We start from the raw sequence: 22,717 nt of genomic DNA, 5'->3' as shown, positions 1-22,717 counted from the left end.
GAGGCCCGCGCTAGTCCCGCCCCGTAGGCCCCGGGGTCCCGCCTCGCCCTGCGCTGACCCCCCCTCGGGCAGAGCCGTGGGCAACTTCAGGGCAGGGCAAGAGTCATTGGGCGGCTGCGAGGAGCCCGTCTGCAGGTCAAAGACCCAGCCGTGCCGCTGGAGGACGGGTACGAACTGGCGCTGGGTTGCGGGCTCCGTGTCTGCCTTTTGGTGGAGGTGCTGCCAACTTTGCCTTCCTGACTGCCCGCGCGGGGACCGTGCAACGAAAGCTCCGCTGCTGACGCCCCGTTTGGCTTGGCAGCGAGTGGCTCTGGGTCCCGTGATGCTGCTGGATGGTTTATTCTCCACCAGACATTACCTGATATTTTTGAGGACTGAACTTCCCTACCCACGATCCTAACTGTATGGGAGAGTCCTGGGCAGAGCAGATGTGTCCTTGAGTCAAGAAAAGAATTAGCCTCTGCCACAACATTTTCCTCCAAATTTCAAAAAGTTTATTTTCGTGAATCATTAAGAAAACCAAAGGGGAAACATGGACAAGCACCAAAAAACACAATAGAATTAAAAGATAAAATGCTCTCCTGTGTAGCCATTCATAGTGTCTTCAGTATAACACAAAGAATCAGGCTCCTGAGACAGGTCTGCTCCCCTAGCTCACTGCAGCCCAGGGTGGAATGGGGAATAAGGTTTCTGAACAGCTTCAGGTTCTGTGATTACAACAGTGGATGATTCTGTCAAATCTCTCTAACTGGTTGGAAGAAAGGGGATTTTATTTTTGAAGGAGGAGGTTACCACAGCTTGAGGGCAACAGGCACATCTTGGGAACACCAGGGTTTATTACTGGGCACAAACAATTCTTTGAACAATGCTAACCCATGCCTTCTCAACAGGAATCCTTATTCTCTGCTGAGAGAGGGGAGGCATACAACCATGCCAAGTGGGAAAAATAGTTTTACTCCCAAGTTCATTCACACAGTTTTAGACCCTGTACAAAATGTGGACAAGCCCTTTTTCCCCTCCAAGACCAGTCTGCTGAAAGACTGTCACAGGCAGTTCAGAGTAGGGGTCCCTCCCTTGAAGATAACACACAGACTTAATATGATACATTTCTCCCCTCAACTAATTAAAAGAAAACTCTGTATTTGGGAATGAGAGAGAGAGGACAGTTCTCCAAGCTAGTGTTTATTTAGCCTACTTACTGTCTCTGGGTATATCTACAGCGTGGTCCCAGAAATAGCTGTAGTGTAGGGTAGACATAACCGGTGTCTCATCCCCGAAAGGAATCTTTTAAACAACAAATAAAATCAAATACATAATAGGAAAAAACTAAAATCTTTCTGGGTGTTTTTGGGGAGAGCTGCCTCATGGGTCCTCAAGTGCATATTCCTCAAATGCACTCTACTAGGACACCTTCACTTTGCCTTTCTCAGGAGCTGCCTCATGGACAACAGGCTGCTCATCACCATTCACTGACAGGATCCTCTTCTCAGGTGGCTGCTCTTCAGGCTGGCGGGCTATCAGTAGGCGGCAAGTCAGCAGGATCCCAAAGACTAGTGCATGGGCATAGCGTTTGAGTGGGTCACCTACTAACTGGTGGAAAAAGAGCACAGCCAGGACAAGCAGTAGCAGGAGGAAGTTGGCCACATCCTTGGGCCGACCAGGCACCAGTGTCATGACAATGCCACATGCCACTTCCAGGGCACCAATACTCTTGCGGAGAAGGATAGAGCTGATTCCCATCTTCTTTAGCATGGGGAGAGCCCGGACGTAGCTTTTGTAGGCTCGTTTCTAGAATCAAACAGTAATAATATAGCATGGCTTATGTGGGACAGTAAAAGGTAGGAGGGTAAAATACACCTGACATTTCATCCCATAGGATCACAAAGGATCTTACTAAGACTGATACACTAACTGCGTATGACCTGGAATGATATATGTGGTAGATGTTTAACATCATCAGGAGGGGACCTGTTGGAATGATGTTCCAGTTCTCCAGATCCCTTTTCATAGTCTCCTTTTTCCTAGCTGGGAAACAATTCTTTGAAAAAGAAACAAAAGGCAGCAACTGTTCATCAAGGTCAGAGCTGGCTGAGAGAATACACTTGGCACATATTCTAAGGAAAGGAATTACTGAGCTCTGAATATTGCCAGAACCGGGTTGTTAGAAAAATATCTCTTCAAACTTGACATGCCCTTTATAATTAAAGAGCAGCTCGTAAATAATGCATCCTTGTCCCTGGGGAGCTAAGGGGCAAAGTCAAAACAAAGATGCCTCATGATTCTCAAACCCAGAAACTCCCAGGATTTTAGTTTCATACACAGTGCACACTTAGTATAGTTAAGGTAGATTTGCCGGAGCAAAATCCTTCCATCCATACCCTCCTTTATGATTTATTGTCTCAAAAAAATGGTATTTTTTTATCCTTGTTCTGTGGCTTATGCTGGACTTAAAAACAATTGAGTTGCCAGAATCAACATTCTTGGAAAGAAGCATTTAAAAACCATTTCCCCTTCCTCTCTACAAGCAATCAAGCATGACCATTCCGGCCTGGATACACTGGGGATATTTCCTTCTTGAGTATATTTCAATCATTTTTTGAGGTTCAATGAGATCCATGCATTACTAATCACACCTAAAACTACTTTCAGTTTCACAAGAACAGCAACCACATATATTCCTGCCACACTGGACTCATACTGTCTTTCACTTTCTGAGGGGTAAGAAAATGGCAGCCTCAGATTAGATAATCCAGTTCATTCAGATCTAATATGAGCTCACCAAAATGGCTAGTACAAATCAGTGACTCAACCAATTGTTAATATACATGTTCTCAATGGTATTTGAGAAACAGGACAATAAAATCCAGTTAAGGAGGCAGTAACTTTCCCCTTTGCAAAGTTTGCTACTTCCTTCTAAGAGCAGTGGTGATAGGTTTCACATTTTCCTGAAAGCTAGAAAAATGCCACTCTTTTTTATTCTTTCTGTTCTTTACAGATATTAGTATTTCTGCTCTGAATCAACATTGTAAGGATGTTTAATGTAGGTTTCAAATGAAAGCTTTGGTAATGAAGCCTCTTCCCAAAGCAGCATTAAAATATTGGCTGAAAATGAAATTGGTTGAAATAAAAATTGGTTGAAAATTAAACTTATTAGTAGTATGCGCTACTCACTTCCTATTTTGAATGCCACAATACATTAGTGTTCATATTCTTTACTGGATGAAATGAGAAGTGCCTATTTCAGCATTGTAAATAGCTAACATTGATTCTCCATTAGTTAGGATTAGGGAGCAGGGGTCTATATTTATCAAGCATATCAGGATCTATGTTGTCTCCAAACAGCTAGAGAACATCATAGTGTACAGCATGGTGATACTGTTAAGGCTTAGTGAACCACTGGCACATTATTTACCACAGTATGTTACTTACAAGCTTTTTGGTGTCTAGTGCTTAAGAGCCTCAGCTTCCTGTCTTGTAAAATGGGGATAATTCCTACCCAGGAATATTTTGGCACCTAATTAAATTATTGTAATACAGGGAAGGCGCTGAAGTAGAACAAACATTTTTATAACAATCAAGGATTTTGCAGCTAGAGTTTAAACTCTCTTTTTTTCCCCTGAATGTTACTTAAGGACATCATCCCAGCTTGAGAACCCTGGCACCTGGATGTGTTCTCCTTCCTGTCACCAAGCCATCTTTTCATACCTTTTCTCTCAAGACAATTGTTGTGTGGGTACGGGCAAGGCCATGGAGATGCAAATGTTATGTGAGAGCTAGGGGAAGGCACTGGGCAGGTGTACAGAAGGGAGAGCATGGAATGTGCTAGAAGCTTCCACCATTGTTTCTCAGGAATCATAAGAATCCTAGCAATCCCTTCTAGCCATTTCATCTGAGAGGGAGTGACTGGAACATAGAGACATGATAGATGAAGTTAAACATGGGGGACAATTACACTGACTGCCTGTAGCTCCTGGCAGGTGAATTCTGCAGCAGCTTTGGCCCTGGGCAGAAGAGGGAAGGGAACTCACTGACAAGACAGATGGTAAAGTCCTTTATCTCTGCTTTCCTCTTCCAGACCCTTCCCCATGCCACACAAAGACAGCCAACCTCACTCCCTAAGATAATGGGAATAACAAGAAGAACTTGTCCTACAAAGGTCCAAGCGCTTTACAGTCGCTCATTAATCCTTGGGCAGCCCAGGGTGGCAGGAACATCCCATATCATTATCCCCTTCTTGAGGTACAGATCCTTTAAGGACTCACTATCTAGCTTTCCAAGTAGTCCCATTCCTCCCCCAGCCCAAGCCCATTCAGGGGAGCAGAAATACTCCTCCCTGTACCAGGCCAGGCAGTCGGTCCTTTCACCTCCTGCAGTTCAGAGAGCAGCATCTCCCCTTTGCAGAGGGGCAGCCACTCTCCCATCCCTGTTGCATGGTCCTTTTTCCACTGTCTCCCTTGTTATTTACCACAGGCTACTCTAGAAATGAGCTCTAATAGAATCCGGACCACGGACTGGCAGGATTTACCTCAGCAGCTGAGATTTGCCTGTTTCTTTGTGCCCACCAAATAAGGAGCACCGGGAGCTAGCTTCATGCTGCCCTCTCCCCTCCCTTCTCCTGTCCTCCAGAGCAGCTGCTGCCTGCAGAACCCCTGCAGATGCTTCCCTGCATGGCTGTTTCTGCTGCAAGGTTGGGAAGAGAAATGCAGCCCACTGAGAGCCTGTGTCCCTTCATTGCTGCAGCTGCTGTACTCACCATCTCATTGTAGGCATCTTTACTGAGCCTTGGGGTCAATTTGATGGTTCCCATGAAGACAAAAAAGAGCCCCAGGGCCACAGAGAGAGAGACAATGGTTATAGTCCTGGGAGATGCCATCGATTCACTCGGTAATGAGGCCTTCTCTCTGCGGCACTCTGTCCGCACAGGAGGTGGTCAGTCACCATTGAAGGAGATGAGGAGTAAGGCTGCAGCAGCAGGGAGAATGACAGAGAGAGAGGGAGAGAGAGAGAGAGATTTGGCCTCTTCCACTCAGCAACCCCTGGGTCCTAATGCCCGATATTGAAGTTTGCTTGCTAGATGTATTGTGCTGCCACCTGCCATATAATAATGCATGTTTATTTCTACAGCACTTTACAGTCCCAGATATCCCTAGGGGCTTTTCAAACTGTATGTGGAAACCTGACACAAAGCCAGCTGAAGGCTGGAAGGAGGCAGCAAAACTTGTAGCCCAGTGTATACCAGTAAAAACAAGGCCATTTTGGCAAAGGATGCTAGAACAGACCCTGGCTATTAAGGAAAGATGCTTTATAATCTTTAACCCTGAGTCACATAAGTCAGCACCACTGCTTTTTAAGTTTGTTTATAGTAATTAAACACAGAAAACAACATGGCTTGATTTATTTCCCCCCAAAAGATACAAGGCAGGGCCTTGCTATTTGAGTCAGTACTTCCAGTGGTATGTAATTTTTGCCAGGTCACTTAGTCACACCTACTAACCATGGACCAGACACATAACTCCTTGCTTAGATGTTTAATACAAGAGCTCAATATATTAATGCAGAGTCTTTCTAAATCCCTTTTACCCGTTAATTTATAGTCATCATCTGTTCTCATACAGGCCACATTTTCTTTTGACAAAAATATAGCCTGTTTGAGCAGACACCCATTCAACTCTTACAATAACCCAAGCAGCCATTATGTGAACCCCACCATCTGGGGAACTAAATCTTCTAACATGAACTGTGCACAGGAATCTCCACAAGGGTGGTAAATAGGAGGATCATTTATCAGTGGCTTAGTAGCAGGTGGAAGAGGGATTCTGACTGTATCTCTTAAAACCTTGTCTCATCTCTTTGACTGGGCTGGAACCAGTCTGCTATAGACAGACCCAACTCTTAAACCACATTTAAACATCTGAGCATCCAGGTACTGACTGGTCACTATTCCTAGCTCCAGGTTGCTCAGGCCACTCCAGGGACAAGACACTACATCTGACACCTCTGAGGCAGCAAGACCATGCTGCCTGGTCACCCCAAATCCCAGCCCATTTCAGCTCATGATTTAGACACTTTCTTCCTGGAATTCACATAACTGAAAAAGTTAATTAAACCTTTTGGAGACAACTTGGCAAGATAGCAGGTAACATAGGCTCAGCAAATAAATTTCTTAGCTGCTGACACTGTGCTGTTAAACAACACTACTATGAAAAGCAACACATTTCTAAATGCAATTCCCTGCTTTCTCACGAATCCTGGTTTGGTCAGTCCAGCTAGGTAGCCCTTTCTGCTTTCATGTATGGCATTGTGTTCTAGCCCCTTGCTTGCATTTCTCTTATAAAGCATTTTTCTTATAAAAGCCTGCCTCTGCCTTTTCTGATGTGTTTCAGTAGTTGCTCTTTCCTGTCAGATTCTGTGTGGACAGTCATAGTCAATGGCCCTACTGAAGAAAATCCATCTTCCTAAAGTGAAGAACCATTCAGTGTTGACAGCTTTGCTATGGCTTCTTAGCTACTCCTTCCACAAGGCATTAAGCTCCCCTGCTACAAAAATGGATGCTCAATTCTACAAGTTCTCAAAATAACAAAATAATACTCCAAAATATAAAAGGAAGACTGAGACAAAGTAAGCTTCACAAAACAAAATGGAGTTTTCAGCTGACAGACACCCTTTTAGTCTGTGATAGCATCCTGCTTTGAAGAACTACTGAACCACTGGCACTACAGTACAGGCACAAAACAGACCAGATTTTTCAATGGATATCGTTTATCGCTTTATATTGAGTGCAGTAAGGAACTGGCCACTTGTCACTAACTGGCTGAAAGGTACTTCAAATTTCAGCGATCAGCAATGAACAGGCAACGAAATGTGTGTAAAGGACCTGGAATACACAAGATACTCCAAACTTAGTTTTCCTCATATTTTAGCCCAAAGGAACATTCATTTCCAAACAGAATAACAGTCCCCCTAGTTGGCTGTCCTGTTTCCAAACATGGGTAATGCTGGATGACTTATTTTGTAGTTAGGCTGTGTGAGTGGTCACTTTCAGAAGAATTAGCAGCACCTCTGGTTTTCTTCTCCCAGCTGTTCCCATAAACTTTTTAAAAGTTTTAATTATCTAGTTGCTTCACTGACATGACACAAGAGTAGCACTAAATACAATTAATTTTAGTCCGTTATAGTTGTGTGTTTGGAGCTATCATGTTATCCAATCCTGCACATGAAAACCCAGAACATTAGTGTGAAGAGGCTTGTAGACCACTTTCACTGCCTGTCATGGAGAAGAGGAAATGGCTACAGAGGGTCAGTTCATACAAGAAATCTCATTGTCAATCTCACTGTCTTCTAGTTTGCCACCTCATGGGATGTACAAGGAACACCACAGTGTGGCATGCTGAAAAGAAATACAGTCCAAAAGAGATTAAATTTTAATTCAATAATTTTAACATTTTTTCCAGAGAATAACTTAAGTCACAGCCACCTCATTCCAGCTTTCTGGACTTTTTTTTTCTTACATTTTCCTACACTATTAAAGTTCAAAGTCCTGACTCGTGTGAGGGTAGATCAGTGGGAGAGGAGCAGTACCAGCTCACAGTCTGTGATGTGAGAAAACATGTCAACTGGTACAGCCAATGAAGGGGCAAATGGCTTTCCTACCAACTTCTTTTCAGCATTCAGTGGACAGCAAAACCTGCAGGAAAAGAACTCAAAAGGCATCAGTTTCCCCATTAGTCCTGAATCACAGAGCCAGTTCTTTTAGTAGCATCTGAATCTCTCCCACCCTCATTAGCAGCATACAAACAATCAGAGGGTATATTAAACAGACACCTATTAGCAATATTTGGCAAAGATCCACCATTCAGAGACTAAGCAGTGGGTGACATGGTATCTAGAATTTTCTACATTTAATCTGGAGCCAGTTACAAACATATACCTGGCTAATCTGAAGGATCATTGACAAACTTAGGATCTTGTTTCTCACAAACTACCAAAGCTAAAAGAGGCTTTATGCTATTAGAAAGTAATCCTAGATTTTGTGTTATTTAACCATCTTATCTCCACTGTTCTTTGTTGTCCTTTTCATTATCTGCTATATAGTTCTGACCCAGAAAAACATCTAAGCACATGAGTAACCTGTGCCCTTGATTTCACTTTGCTGAGTTGGGACATAGGCAGGCTTCTTACAGTGAATCAGTTGCTCACAGTAAACCAGATGAAGGCATACTTTTTTCCAGTGTCATCATGTGTTCTGCATTATTGATCCATCTTTTTTTGAATGTGTTCATATATTTCACTTGTCTAGGGCAACTACATTTTGAGCCTGTGTTCTCACCAACTACATAAAATGAATGTATAACCTTTTACTGGTGAGCACCTTCTCAATAAAAACAAAAGCAGGCACAGAAGTGTAACCACTTCTGGCCACAGGCTGGGAGAGATGGCTCAACTCCTACATAAATTACTCCAAACACCCAGTCAAAATGAACTTCCCCAGTTAGTTTCATCCCTCTGTTGTGCCTTTTCCCTCTAGGCATGACATTTGTTACTTATACAACAGACACAAATGGAAAAGGCTCCTCCTTACTCAAGGAAGTTCCTCATGGCTTCTCCATCTGGCTTGCAGGAGAAATAGATCAGTGTCTGGTTGGCCTCACAGTTCTGAATGGCCCTCACTACACTGTAATGTGAGATGGCAAAAGAAACACCACACAATTACCAAGAGAAACAACTCCAGAAAGTTGTCTGCTGGTGCGTGAGTTAGCACAGAGTTCGCACAGGAGGAGGCGCGGGAGGGCCCGAGACCCTGCCTGCAAACCCCCCAGGGTAGACAGTCCCAGCCGTAGCCAGCCTACCAGAGGAATGACACCGATGGGCACGTGCCGCACCCCGAGGGTCCCCTCAGGCTTTGTGGCACCCCCCTCTGGCACCTCAGAGATGGCCACCCAGATGGAGTCCATGGTCCCGGGCTCCACGCAGATGGAGCCCCTGGCTCTCGGCTGCGCAGGCTGCCTGTCCCTTTTTCAGGCTCTGGCAGCTGGGAGCGTGGCCACCTCCCCGTGGGGGGTCTGCTCCCTTTTGGGGTCTCTGGCGCACTAGCTGGAGGAGCTCCAGGCCACAGTCCAGAGACTGCATGCCATCAGGGACTGCAAGCAGGAGATAGACTCCTACTGCCAGGCCTTTCTTCCCTGGGAGCCGGAGGGTAGACCACTGTCTCCCTCCAGGACAAGGGAGGACTCTGGGACCTCCCACTCTGTCCAGTCACGGGCATGGACCAAAGTGGTCAAGGGCCCTAAGGCCCGCCGCACCAAGGCCCCTGCCCAGCCAGAGCTCAGCAACAGGTACACACCTCTTGCTGCTCCAGCAGAGCCTGCTGAGTTGCCAGCTCCTGCAGGCAACACAGGCTCAATGGCAGCTACTGCCCCTGCTCTCCCCAAGACAAAACGTAAGGTGTTTGTTGTGGGAGACTCCATCCTGAGGGGGCAATCTGCCACCCCGACCCCTTAACCCAGGAAGTCTGCTGCTTCCCAGGGGCCCGCATCCAGGACATTGCGGAGAGGATCCCTAAGCTCCTCCAGCCCACAGACCACTATCCTATGCTCCTTATTCATGTGGGCATCAATGATACTGCTCAGAGTGCTCCCAGCCGGGTCATGAGGAGCTACAGGGATTTGGGAGCAGGGCTAAAGGGTCTGGGGGCACAGGTGGTGTTCTTGTTGATCCTCCCAATCTCGGGGTATGGGCTGAGGAGGGAGAGGAGGATCCATGTAGTCAACCAAAGACTGTGGCGCTGGTGTCATTGGGAAGGCTTTGGCTTCCATGACCACAGCCCATTCTTTGGCAAGAGAGGCAGCGAGCTGCTGGGAAGAGACAGCTTCCACCTCTCTCTGCTGGGGAGGAGGCTCTTCTCAGCCTGACTGGCTGACCTGCTCCACCGGGCTTTAAGCTAAGCCCGCCGGGGGCTGGGGGGACTACCGCCACTGCTGACCAACTGACCAACCCTTGCAAAGCCAGTGGGCCAAGGCACTTAAGGGAGCCCACCCCTGTCCCAGCCCTGGTACAATCTGTGGGCAAGGCAAGAGCCCACAAGGGCACACTTGCCTACCTGTACACAAATGCCAGGAGCTTGGGGAATAAGCAGGAGGAGCTCGTCCTGCTGCTCAGTGCAAATAATTATGATGTCATAGGGATAACGGAGACCTGGTGAGACTCCACCCATGATGGACCACGGGTATAGATGGCTATACCCTGTACAGGAGGGATCATGTAGATACAAGGAGCGGGGAGCTCTCTATGTTAAGGAAAGCTACACATCACTGCAAGCTGATATTGGTGACCAGGGTGGACAACTGGACACCCTCTGGGTTAAAATCCGTGAGGAACATGGGACAGGGGACACTCTGGTGGGAGTCTACTACAGATCTCCCACCCAAAGTCCTGAGCTTGACCAGGAGTTCACCCGGAAATTGGCTGAAGCCGCATGCTCCAGGACCATGGTTGTCATGGGTGACTTCAGTTACCCAGACATCCCATGGGAGGATCACACAGCAAAATCTGAGCGGTCGCAAAGCTTCCTCTCATGACTGGATGACCTCTACCTGACTCAAGAAGTCTATGGGCCAAAGTCTAGGGGCAAAGCGCTGCTCGACCTGGTACTGGCTACTGGCGATGACCTAATCAGTGACCTAGTAAATCAATGGGAAGCTGGGTGACAGTGACCATGAGCTGCTCACCTTCACCATCTACTGTAAAGCTGACAAGTCAGTCAGCAACACGGAAGTCCTTGACTTCAGGAAAGCTGACTTTGACAAGCTCAGGAGGCTTGTCAGTCAGGCCCTAAGGGACCATGACCCCAGGGAGAGGGGAGTTCAAGAAGAGTGGTTGCTCCTCAAGGGAATGATCCTCAATGCACAAGCTAAGTCTATTCCATCTCGGAGGAAAGGCAGCAAGAGGACACAGAAGCCCCCCTGGCTCTCCAGGGACCTAGCAGACCTCCTGAGGATAAAAAGAAAGGCCTACAAAGGATTGAGGACAGGATTCACCTCCAAGGAGGAATATTCTGCACTGGTCCGGTCCTGCAGGGAGCAAACCAGGAAAGCCAAGGCTGCAACTGAACTCCAACTAGCTTTGAGCATCCAGGACAATAAAAAATCCTTTTTCAGATATGTGGGGAGCCGGAGGAAAAGCAAGGGCAACATTGGACCCCTGCTGAACCAGATGGGGCAACTGACAACTGACGCCCAAGAAAAACCCAACCTATTAAATGGGTACTTTGCGTCGGTCTTTCATCAGTCCCATAGGACGCCCATGCCCGCTACAGGACAGGGAGATCCAGGTGATGGAGATCCCCTGCCTTACATTAATGCTGACCTTGTGAAGGAACACCTTGAGAAGCTGGATACCTTCAAGTCAGCTGGCCCTGACAATCTACACCCCATGGTACTCAAGGAGCTGGCGAGCATCATATCCCAGCCCCTGCCATGGATCTTTAAAAACTCCTGGTGCTCTGATGTAGTGCCTGAAGACTGGAAGAAGGCCAATGTGGTGCCCATCTTCAAGAAAGGGAGGAAAGTGGATCCGGTTAACTATAGGCCCATCAGCCTGAGTTCTATCCTGGGGAAGATCTTAAAAAAGTTTATTAAAGAGGCCATCCTTAATGGACTGGCCGATGCCAACATCCTAAGGGATAGCCAGCGCGGGTTTGTTGCAGGTAGGTCTTGCTTGACCAATCTCATTTCCTTCTACGACCAGGTAACCTATCACCTGGATAAGGGAGAAGAGATTGATGTCAAGTTTCTTGACTTCAAAACAGCCGTCAATCTGGTATCCCATGATCACCTCTTGGTGAAACTGGCCAATTGTGGCCTTGGGTCCACCACGATCCGCTGGCTGGAAAATCGGCTCCGTGGTCAGACCCAGAGGGTAGTAATTGATGGAAGTCACTCATCATGGTGTCCTGTGACCAGTGGGGTCCCCCAATGCTCTGTCCTTGGACCCATATTGTTCAACATCTTCATTAATGATGTGGACATTGGAGTCAGGAGCAGACTGGCCAAGTTTGCCAACAACACCAAACTTTGGGGCAAAGCATCCATGCCAGAAGACAGGTGGGTGATCCAGGCTGACCTAGACAGGCTCAGCAAATGGGCAGATGAGAACCTGATGGTGATTAACACCAAAAAATGCAAGGTTCTCCACCTTGGGAAGAAAAACCTGCAGCATCCTTATAGGCTCGGCAGTGCTACACTGGCTAGCACTATGGAAGAAAGAGAGTTGGGGGTCATGATTGACCACAAGATGAACATGAGCCTGCAATGTGATGCTGCGGCTAGTAGAGCAACCAAAACGCTGACTTGCATTCATTGATGCTTCTCAAACAAATCCCGGGACGTCATTCTCCCCTTGTACTCGGCCTTGGTGAGGCCACAGCTGGAGTACTGCGTCCAGTTTTGGGCTCCACAATTCAAAAAGGATGTGGAGAAGCTTGAGAGAGTCCAGAGAAGAGCCACATGCATGATCAGAGGTCAGGAAAGCAGACCTTACAATGACAGGCTGAGAGCCCTGGGGCTCTTTAGGCTGGAAAAGCACAGGCTCAGGGGTGATCTGATGGCCACCTATAAGTTTATCAGGGGTGACCACCAGTATCTGGGGGAACATTTGTTCACCAGAGCTCCCCAAGGGATGACGAGGTCAAATGGTCATAAACTACTACTACTCAGGCTGGACATAAGGAAGAATTTCTTTACTGTCCAAGCCCCCAAGGTCTGGAACAGACTGCCATCAGAGGTGGTTCAAGAACCTACACTGAACACCTTCAAGAGCAAATTGGATGCTTATCTTGCTGGGATCCTATGACCCCAGCTGACTTCCTGCCCTTTGGGCAGGGGACTGGACTCTATAATCTTCCGAGGTCCCTTCCAGCCCTAATGTCTATGAAGTCTATGAAAGAGATTTCCTTAAGGACTCAAGCTGAATTCTTAGGAAAAAGGAAATCTCTTTCTGGAGTTGTTTCTCTTGGTAATTGTGTGGTGTTTCTTTTGCCATCTCAGATTACCATTGTAGTGAGGCCCGTTCAAAACTGTGGAGCCATCCAGACAATGATCTATGTCTCCTGCAAGCCAGATGGAGAAGCCATGAGGAACTTCCTTAAGTAAGGAGAAGCCTTTTCCATTTGTGTCTGTTGTATAAGTAACAAATGTCATGCCCAGAGGGAATCTTCACTTGACTAATCAAAATGAATCACTCCAAAAAGAAAAGAAAAAAAAAAATCAAGAGATGTAGGGAAGAAAACACACACAGCTCAGATGCAAGAGAATTTGTTATCCAAGGTAGAAGGCTACAGTAACTGTTGCAAGGCTACCTCCACTGCTACTTCCCCAGATGCTTCAGGCAGAGTTCTAAGATAAGGGAGCTTCTCTTTGCAAGAACTCCCATTGCAAACATTTGTTCATAAAGAAAGCAAATTCAAGGTACATAAAATTGTGACTGACGCCAGGAAAGTAGTTGGGGAGCTGTCTTTCACCCTGTCATGAAACAAGAACAATGTAATGCTTGATGGCATTGAAAGGCATGATGGTTTAATCTGATTAAAGGAAATACATTTTCATACTTATTGGTACTATGTAACATGGAGACCAAGCTTATTCTGTAATTGTCTGCTGAAGAGTTTCTTGTAGGTTTCTCTAAAGCAGCTGGTACTGGCCACTGCCAATGGCAGGATACTGAACTAGATGAGCCAAGGGTCTAGATGCTGTCATTCCAGATTAAATTTTGCATTAAAGTTTTTAGAAAAGCAAAAAGTGTCCCCATCTCCACAACTAAAAAACAGAAAGAATGCACTGTCTTATGGATTCCAGCCCAGGAGGGGTTCACCACAACAAGAAGGGGCTGGGCATGACATCAGGATCTGTCTCTGCCTTTCCACTGCGAAACTTATGATTTGCGATTCCTGTGCAGAGAAGACGCTTGGTCAGGTATGCACCTCACAAACGGTCAGCCCCACTGAACAGGGGAGAGAAGGACCCTTTAGGCACAGCAAGTCCCAGAGCATCCCATCCTAAGAAGTGCATCCATGAGAACTATGCATACGGCTTGGGGCTGCTCTCCATGTGAGCACAGAACTTCTTACCTATTTTTCCCCAGTGCTCCATTCCTGACGCCTCCTTCCCCAGCCACTTCCCCCTATTCTGCTTCCACTTTCTTTAGCCAACAGGTCAATTTCGTGCCCCTTTCACATAGAGTTTAACTATGAAAGTAGAGAGTGGGGTACTTGTAGCAAAAAGCTCCTCCCTTTTATTGGAACAGAGCACAGTCCATAAATACACAGACACTGCTAGAAGCCTAAGGGTCACTGCATTATGTAGCAATTAAACTTCCAGCCAAAAGTGAATTTTACACCATTTGATGCTGTATTCCATCTGGCATCCTCTACAGCCTTCTCCACTACCTCAATACCAAGGACCCTGGATACTCGGCGAGCAAGAGAAAGACCAATCACACCTGGAAAAATGAGAGACAAAGGGCTTATTCTCAGCTGTGGGAATGGACATCTAGACAATGGGAATAGTGGAGAAACCATATTCTTCTAGGGACAGGAGAAAAAAAACAAAACCTGGTTGAACTGAGGCTAACATTTGCCCATTGCACTATTAATGCTCACTAGTTTCGCAACAGACGTCAAGGATGGTGTTTTCATCAGGCTGACTTACCTCCCTGACTGTCTGGTAGAGAATTTCAGCCCCAGGTGTGTTGATCTGGAAGAAGACATCTGGGGAGATGCAGAACTATAAAACAAGGACTTAAAGATGTGTGGTTCTTCATAGAGAACCTGATAGGGAGACTGCTCATGGTAACAGTAAATCATTGTGCCTAAGCAGGGTATAAAAGAAACCATTAGAGAACAGCATTTTCAGAAGAGGTACTTTACTTCATTTCTTTTTATTAGGGTGATTATGAGCAGAGGGAGAACAGCTCCCTCCTCCCGTTCACATCCCCTGGCCTAATTTCTATCCATTTGTATTACTTTGCTAACAATGTCTTCTCTAATGTAGAACACCATCTCATAGGTGTTATTTTCTGTGACGAGCAAGTTCAGACAATCATTTACAAGAATTCTGTCACTTTCAAATCCTGAATTTAATCAGTATGGTCAAAGCAGAAGACTGCAAGACAAACCTCTGATCTACTGGTTCACTGAAATGCAGCTTTAGGAATGGAACTTAAGTTTTGTGCTGCAGTTTCCCAATCAGTAAAACAGTGGCAAGAATATTTATTTGCCTGCCTCACAGCAGCTACAAGAGACTATTTATTGTTTGCAAAGTGCTTGAGATCCTCAGAGGAAAGACTCAACTTTCCCTATACTGCACCTGCAGAAGAGAATACCTAAGTTCATTAACCTGTTATTTGTAATTTGCTACAAGCATCATCCTGAAGAAACAATACCTGGGTTACTTGTTTGAGGACATTAGGAAGCAGCACTGAACTTTCAATTTCCAAAGTTCCTGCTGCCTTTTTCTCTACATTCTGACATGCTCTAAGTTTTACCAGGTGTCACCACATTTTGTTTCCAAGAAAGGTAAAGTAAAGTCAAGGCACAGGCTACCTGTGGTACTTGCTGCCTGTGAAGAAGAGAGCATTAGGAGCTGGAGTCACTATTGATCTCATGCTTGTCAGCAGGTTGTTCTGTACCTGTTATCATCTCATAGTTGTCAGCAGAAGCAGGGTAGAAGGCCTGTTAGGGCCTTAGAGCTTGTGTAATTTCCATGAAAAAAATGCTCTTGAAAACTCACTGAGGGGACAACAGGACAGAGGGGACAAAAGAATCCATCTGGTATCAGCATGGTTTCCAGTTTGTCCATGCCAAGCTTCTTGAGACAAGATGCCAGTGTCTGCAAAGTTTTCTTCTGACTTTCAGACTTTATCTGCAGAGGAGTTCTAAATTCGAAAGTACCGCTCAGAAACTTCTCAGTTCCACTCAGAAACTTCTCTCATGAGTGGCAGAAGGTGTCCAAATCCAGAGCTGCTAGGCCTAGAGTGGTGGAAGCTCCCCAGGTTCACCTGGGGAACAGGTTCGATGCCCTGGCAGCTGTGATGGAGAAAGATGGTGAAATTGCCTCCAGCGGGGACAATGCCACTCCCCACATGGTAAAGAATGAGCAGAGAGTGAACACCAGCAGGAAGAAATGCCAGGTCCTTATCATTGGAGACTCCATCCTACGAGGACTGGAAGGTCCCATCTGTCAGGCTGACCCCATGACGCAACAGGTCTGCTTCATGCCTGGGGCTCCGGTTAGAGACATCATGGAGAGGATCCCGGCCTACATCCGACTTGCAGACCAGCACCCCCTGGTTGTCATCCACATGGGGATGAATGACATGGCCAGGGGCAACCCAGACTGCATTATGAAGGATTTCCAGGCTCTGGGCGACAAGCTTAAGGAAACAGGGGTGCAGGTGGTATTCTCCTCTCTTCTTCTGGCGAGTAAACGGGGACAGCGACATGAGGCCTGCATTGGCAAGGTCAGCCGGCACTTATGCAGTTGGTGCCGCCAGGCAGGCCTTGGGTTCTTTGATAATGACCCCTGCTTTGGGGCGGGGGGCTTGCTGGGGTGGGATGGGCTTCACCTCTCTCCTAAAGGCAAGTGTGTCTTCTCTTCCAGGTTGGTTGATCTCGTACGGCGAGCTTTAAACTAGCATCACCAGGGGAGGGGGCCACAGGAAGACGAGGAGACACCACACAAGCAAGACAGGTAACAAATGCTAGGAGTGCCCAGGTAAGAAACAGGGGTCCAAACAGTCTCCCAAATCAGGGGGTGGCACACGCAGCTAGGCAGGGCCTTAAATACCAATGCTCGTAATATGGGGAATGAGCAGAAGGAACTTGCCCTCAGAATAGCCAGTTCAGACCCAGACATAATAGGGTTAACAGAAACTTGGTGGGATTCATCCCACGACTGGGCAGTTAGCATTATGGGCTTTAGGCTTTACAGGCGGGATAGAGAAGGAAGGAAAGGCAGGGGTGTGGTGCTCTATGTCAAGGAGCAATACATATCCTCTGCCAGAAAAATAGGGTCAGAGGAGGGGCAAGCTGAAGTGCTCTGGGTCAAGATACAAGGGGGCTGTGGGGAGAAGGATCTAACGGTGGGGATCTACTACAGACCCCCCAACCAAAGGGAGGAGCTGGACTGGGAATTTTCGGGCCAGCTTGCAGAGGCACTTAAGGCAAGGGATGTAGTTGTCATGGGTGACTTCAATTACCCGGACATCTGCTGGGAGGAACAGTCAGCCAGGTCGGACCGTTCCAGGAGGTTCCTGGCCGAGATACAGGACCTCCACTTAATTCAGGAGGTGCACAGTCCCACCAGAGGAAATACCCTGTTGGACCTGGTCCTGGCCACAGGTGACGACTTGGTAAGGGGCCTCCAAGTCCTTGTCCACCTGGGTGATAGCGATCATTGCTTGCTGGAGTTTACCATCCAGCGCAGGATGTCAAGGGCCAGCAGCAAGGCAGTAGCCCTAGACTTCAAGAGGGCCAACTTCAACGAGTTGAGATTAGTGAGAGAGGCGCTGGGGTTCTCAAGGGCAGGAGAACTCAGTGCCCAAGATGAGTGGTCATTCCTTAAGGAGACAATACTCAGGGCCCAAGGGGTGGCCATCCCAACAAAAAGCAAGGGAGGCAGGAGTGCCCAAAAGCCCCCCTGGCTCACCAGGGGCGTCCAGGAATGCCCAATTGCCAAAAAGGCGGCGTACACCCGGTGGAAGGGGGGTGCTACCTCCAAAGAGAGTATACCTCCTCTGCTTGGGCCTGTAGCAGGGCTGTCAGGAAAGCTAAGGCGGACGTAGAGCTAGGACTTGCGTCCAAAATTAAAGATAACAAAAAGTCCTTTTTCAGATATATAGGGAGGATGAAGAAAGCACCGGGGAATGTGGGGCCCCTGCAAGATCCTCTGGGCAATCTGGTGGTTGCGCCAGAGGAGAAAGCAGACCTCTTTAACCAATTTTTCACCTCCATTTTCTTGGGCAGGGACTGGGACTTCCCCACTGTGATGTAAGATGGACTGGAGGGGAACGCCTCCAGGTCTCAGGATGGGGAAGACTAGGTTAGAGAGCTTCTGGAGGGGCTGGACATGTTCAAATCAGCGGGTCCAGATGGTCTTCACCCCAGGGTGTTGAGGGAGCTAGCAGGGGTTATTGCAGGGCCTTTGGCACGGCTTTACGAGCACTCGTGGTGCTCAGGCCAGGTGCCAGATGATTGGAAGATAGCCAACGTGGTCCCCATCTTTAAAAAAGGGAGGAGGGAGGACCCGGGCAACTATAGGCCCATCAGTCTTACCACAATCCTAGGGAAACTCTTTGAGAAGATCACGGAGCACATCTGCAATGGGCCGGCTTCAGGGATGATGCTCAAGGGCAACCAGCACGGTTTCATTAGGGGCGGGTCATGTCAGACCAACCTGATTGCCTTTTCTGATCAGGTCACAAAAGCCTTGGATGCAGGTGTTGCTGTGGATGTACTCTTTCTGGACTTCAGCAAGGCCTTTGACACTGTCTCCTACCCCATCCTCATTAAAAAACTAGGCGACTGTGGCATTGATGCCTACACAGTCAGAGGGATTGCAGATTGGGTCAAGAGTCGTACTCAGAGGGTGGTGGTGCACGGGTCATATTCGACCTCGGGAGAAGTGGACAGCAGAGTCCCCCAGGGCTCGGTCCTTGGGCCCGCGCTGTTCAATCTCTTTATCAGCGATTTGGACAACGGGGTGAAAAGCAACCAGTTTGAATTTGCTGATGATACCAAAATTTGGGGTGAGGTGAGCATGCTAGTAGGGAGGGAAAGACTGTAGCAAGACCTGGATAGGTTGCAGAGGTGGGCTAACAAAAACAGGATGCGTTTCAATACTGACAAGTGCAGGGTGCTGCACTTGGGCAGTAGTAACAAGCAGCACACTTATAAGATGGGAAACTCCCTTCTTGAGAGCACGGAGGCAGAAAAGGATCTTGGAGTCGTTATTGACTCCAAGATGAACATGGGCCGACAATGCGAGGTCACGGTTGGCAGGACTAACTGGACCTTGTCGTGCATCCACAGGTGCATCTCAGGTAGGGCCAAGGAGGTGATCCTCCCTCTCTATGCGACACTGGTAAGGCCACAGCTGGCGTACTCCATCCAGTTCTGTGCACCCCACTTCTGGAGGGATGAGAGGGGCCGGAGGAGGGTGACCGGCATGATCCAGGGACAACAGGGCAGACCCTACAATGAGAGACTGCGGGACCTGAACCTGTTCAGCCTTCACAACAGAAGGCTGAGGGGGGACCTGGTGACTGTCTATAAACTCACTGGGGGGACCAGAAGGGTTTGGGAGAGACCTTGTTTCCCCGAGCGCCCCCTGGCATAACAAAGAATAACAAATTGTTGGAGAGTAGGTTTAGATTAGACATCCGTAAGAACTACTTCACAGTCAGGGCGGCTAGGATCTGGAACCAACTTCCAAGGGAAGCGGTGCTGGCTTTTACCCTGGGAGTCTTTAAGAGGAGGCTTGATGCCTACCTAGCTGGGATCATTTGAGCCCAGTTTTTTCTCCTGCCCTGGCAGGGGGTCAGACTTGAAGATCTATAAGGTCACTTCCGACCCTACTTCTATGATTCTATGAAACACAGGAGAGGACCAGATTGCTCATTAGAAAGGTAATGCACACAACTGGGCAGGTGAAGAGGCTGTAACCATGGCATAGGCCTGTAGGAGCACCACAATTTTCAGTCTGCTGTACCCCATAGTCCCTCAGAGCTTCATTGCAAAAACAGGGGCAGATCATGGATTCCCTTGTTCCTAAACGGTCTGTCTCTATGAGTTGATCTAATGGAAAATTTCTGCAGGTTCCATATGGTTTATGACATACTGGTGTGGTAATCTGGGCAGTAATTCTACCTGGTAGAGGATAGTGGTATAAGCATACCCATTATCTACTTCACTGTATTACAGGTCCATCTATTCAGTTGCTCTGAAATATTTAAACCAGCAGTACATAGGATCTGAATAAACTATTGAATTAGCAATGGTGAAGGATTCAAAGGGTCTTCCCTAGAAAAGGGGAGAATTGAGTGGTTGGTAAAATGTGACAGGGGAAACCCCTGTGAACACATCTTACCTTCAGCTGTTCTTAAAAGGGGAGTCACCACATTGGATAGTCTGAAAAGCAGAGAACAGCTGTAAAACACAGACCCAGGTGCACCCCAAATACAAGTAGTCTCGGGTCCATGCAACCTATGGAGGAGCTGCACATAGACAATTCCTGAACAAATTGCATGCTAGTTGCTCTGTGGACAGAGCTCACGTGCACTTTGGAAATCTTCAAGACCAGCTCAGCCTTAAACATAATCCCCCAGTGGTTGCCTTGACTATTTGACATACAAGTCACCAATAGAGTCACTTAATGACTGCCCCCAGGAGGACCAACCCAGCCTTTTGCATTGGGACTGGTTGGTGTAGGTCACACTGGGTTGATAGTGTTGGATTAGAATAATTCATCAAAGACTTGAATGGTGATACACAGAGATGGGTAAAGTGACATCACCCACAGTCAACGGAGGAAGCCGTAAGATTGGCAGAAGACTTCATAATGGCAGAGCAAGAAGCTGAACCTGTAAAGAAAGATAGAAGTGGGAGCTCTGTGTCAAATGGGAGGCAAGACACCATGAGTTGGGGACAAAGTTGAAAGTTTAAAAACAGCTAGCTGACAGATTAGAAATTGGGAACCAAAGGAAATAATATGCTTCAGATGTGGGGAAAAGGGGCACATTGCTAGATTTTTGTTCCCAAAGGGCAGCAAGGGACCAAATGCAGGATTTTCCACATGAGGAAGAAATGGACTGCAGTTTTGGCAGGCACAAAGGGCCCTGGTGAAAGTCCAAACCTATAGTAGAGGTTAAAGTAGGGAATTTGATAAGGTCTACAATTGTAGATACACGATGCACTCAAACTATGGTCAGAGTAGATCTGATTTCCCCACAGACAAGCCAACCTGAGACACCAGTGAGCATGATGTGTGTTCATGGGGTTTCATACACTTATGAGAGGAAGAGATTATGATTGACAGTCATGGGGCATATAGAAGAGATGGCAGTTGGATTCACAAACGCCCTGCCATGTCCCATGCTATTAGGTATGGATTGGCCTTATTTGAAGGAAGTAGTGGGCCAAGCCATGGGGAATCTCAAGGAAGAAAGATGTAAGGATCAACAACACAGAGGATTTACAGGGGTAGATGCAAGGGAAGACAACCAAGAAGAAAATCTTGATGCTGAGATAGATTTAGAGGAAATCATAAGAGATGGGCAATTCAGAGAAAGGCAAAGGCAGGAACCTCTGTTTCAGAATATTTACAAAGACAATTTGGCTAAGCAAGAAGATGAAGTTGCAAATCCAGGGTTGGTGAAAGTGACTCCTGGGTTTGAGGTAAGGGAAGGTATCCTGTATCGGGTGGACTGGGAAAGAGGGGAATAAGAGGTCCTCCAAATCTTAGTACCCTGCCAATACTGGCCTATGATGTTAAAGGTGGCCAATACATTCCCCATGGGGGGACATCTGGGGAGGGATAAGATGGAGGTGTGCCTCAAACAGAGAATGTTCTGGCCTGGTTTGTATAAAGTTAGTAGAGAGATATTGCCAGGATTGTCCAGAATGTCATAAAGTTTCTGATATTCGACCTGTGCATATACCTTTGGTGCTGTTACCCTTAGTTGACTGGCCATTTGATCGTATAGCATTGGGCATTGCAGGACCATTTTCCAAGAGCAACACAGGTTACCAATTTGTCTTGGTGATAATAGATTATGCTACTAGGTTACCTGAGGCTATACACTTGAAATCAGTTACAGCAACAAAAATAGCAGAGGAGCTTATAAAGTGGGTGTCACATGTGGGTATACCTCAAGAAATTCTTACATACTAGGGAAAAAATGTCATGTCTAATGTGTTGAGGGGGATTTGTAGCATACTGAAAATCGAGCAACTAAGGACTTCTATGTATCATCCACAGACAAGCTTTTTAACCGTACTCTAAAAAGCATGGTTTGCATGTGTATTCAGGATGATCCTAGAAAGCGGGAAGCCATAATTCCTCCATTATTGTTTTTGGTTGGGGAGGCACCACAAGTATCCACCGGCTGCATGCCGTTTGAATTGGTTTATGAGCACCTCAAGGGCTATTGGATATAATCTGTGAAGGGTGGTTAGAAAAAGGCCCTGGAGAGATATGTCAACCTTACCCAGTGCAAGAGTTCCAGGAAAGATTAGACAGAGTAAGGAACCTTCTGCAAGAAAACCTGGGTAAAAGTCAAATAAGATGGAAGGAATGGTGTGATGAACATGCCAGAAACAGAAAATTCAGAGAGGGGGATTGGGTGCTAGTAATGTTGCCTGACAACAATCATAAATTGTTATCTAGATGGCAAGGACCATTTCATCTTACTCGTAGACTAGGCCCAGTGAACTATGAGGTACATCAGACAGAACCTGTGAAAAGAAGACAAAACTGTCATGTTAATTTGTTGAAAAAATGGCACAATTAAGAAGGATGGCTTATGCAGGGAGTGGTTGAATCACAAGATTTGGATGTGATAGGAGACCCCGTATTGTGCAAGTTAAAAGAGGAAGATCCGAAAGTGGGGCAAAATTTATTAGTGAAACAGCAGAAAGAGCAGGAGCAATTGGTGAGAGAATTTCGAGATT

General features: G+C 46.9%; 2 protein-coding genes across 2 annotated transcripts; both read right to left on the bottom strand.

The window, feature by feature from the left end:
• Positions 1 to 456: 456 nt before the first annotated feature.
• On the bottom strand, positions 457 to 5,017 carry TMEM35A (transmembrane protein 35A). The gene is made up of 2 exons (XM_090061755.1): positions 4,754 to 5,017; positions 457 to 1,788 (listed from the first exon to the last, which is right to left on the bottom strand). The coding sequence occupies exons 1-2, from the start codon at positions 4,871 to 4,873 to the stop codon at positions 1,402 to 1,404; spliced, it is 507 nt and encodes a 168-aa protein (XP_089917881.1). The 5' UTR covers positions 4,874 to 5,017; the 3' UTR covers positions 457 to 1,401.
• Positions 5,018 to 5,103: 86 nt separating this feature from the next.
• TRMT2B (tRNA methyltransferase 2B) lies at positions 5,104 to 16,491 on the bottom strand. Its single transcript, XM_090061538.1, is given in 10 exon segments — positions 5,104 to 7,684; positions 8,579 to 8,678; positions 13,839 to 13,883; positions 13,886 to 13,939; positions 14,389 to 14,490; positions 14,651 to 14,791; positions 14,794 to 14,859; positions 15,593 to 15,608; positions 15,732 to 15,971; positions 16,387 to 16,491. Coding segments are annotated over 10 exon segments (996 nt in total). The 3' UTR covers positions 5,104 to 7,557.
• Between the last annotated feature and the right edge of the window lie 6,226 nt (positions 16,492 to 22,717).

Source organism: Crocodylus siamensis, chromosome 8 (assembly GCF_052110815.1).
Source record: "Crocodylus siamensis isolate JL-2025a chromosome 8, ASM5211081v1, whole genome shotgun sequence".
In the NCBI taxonomy this organism is placed as follows: Eukaryota; Metazoa; Chordata; order Crocodylia; family Crocodylidae; genus Crocodylus; species Crocodylus siamensis.
This window is presented reverse-complemented; position numbering and strand designations above follow the sequence as displayed.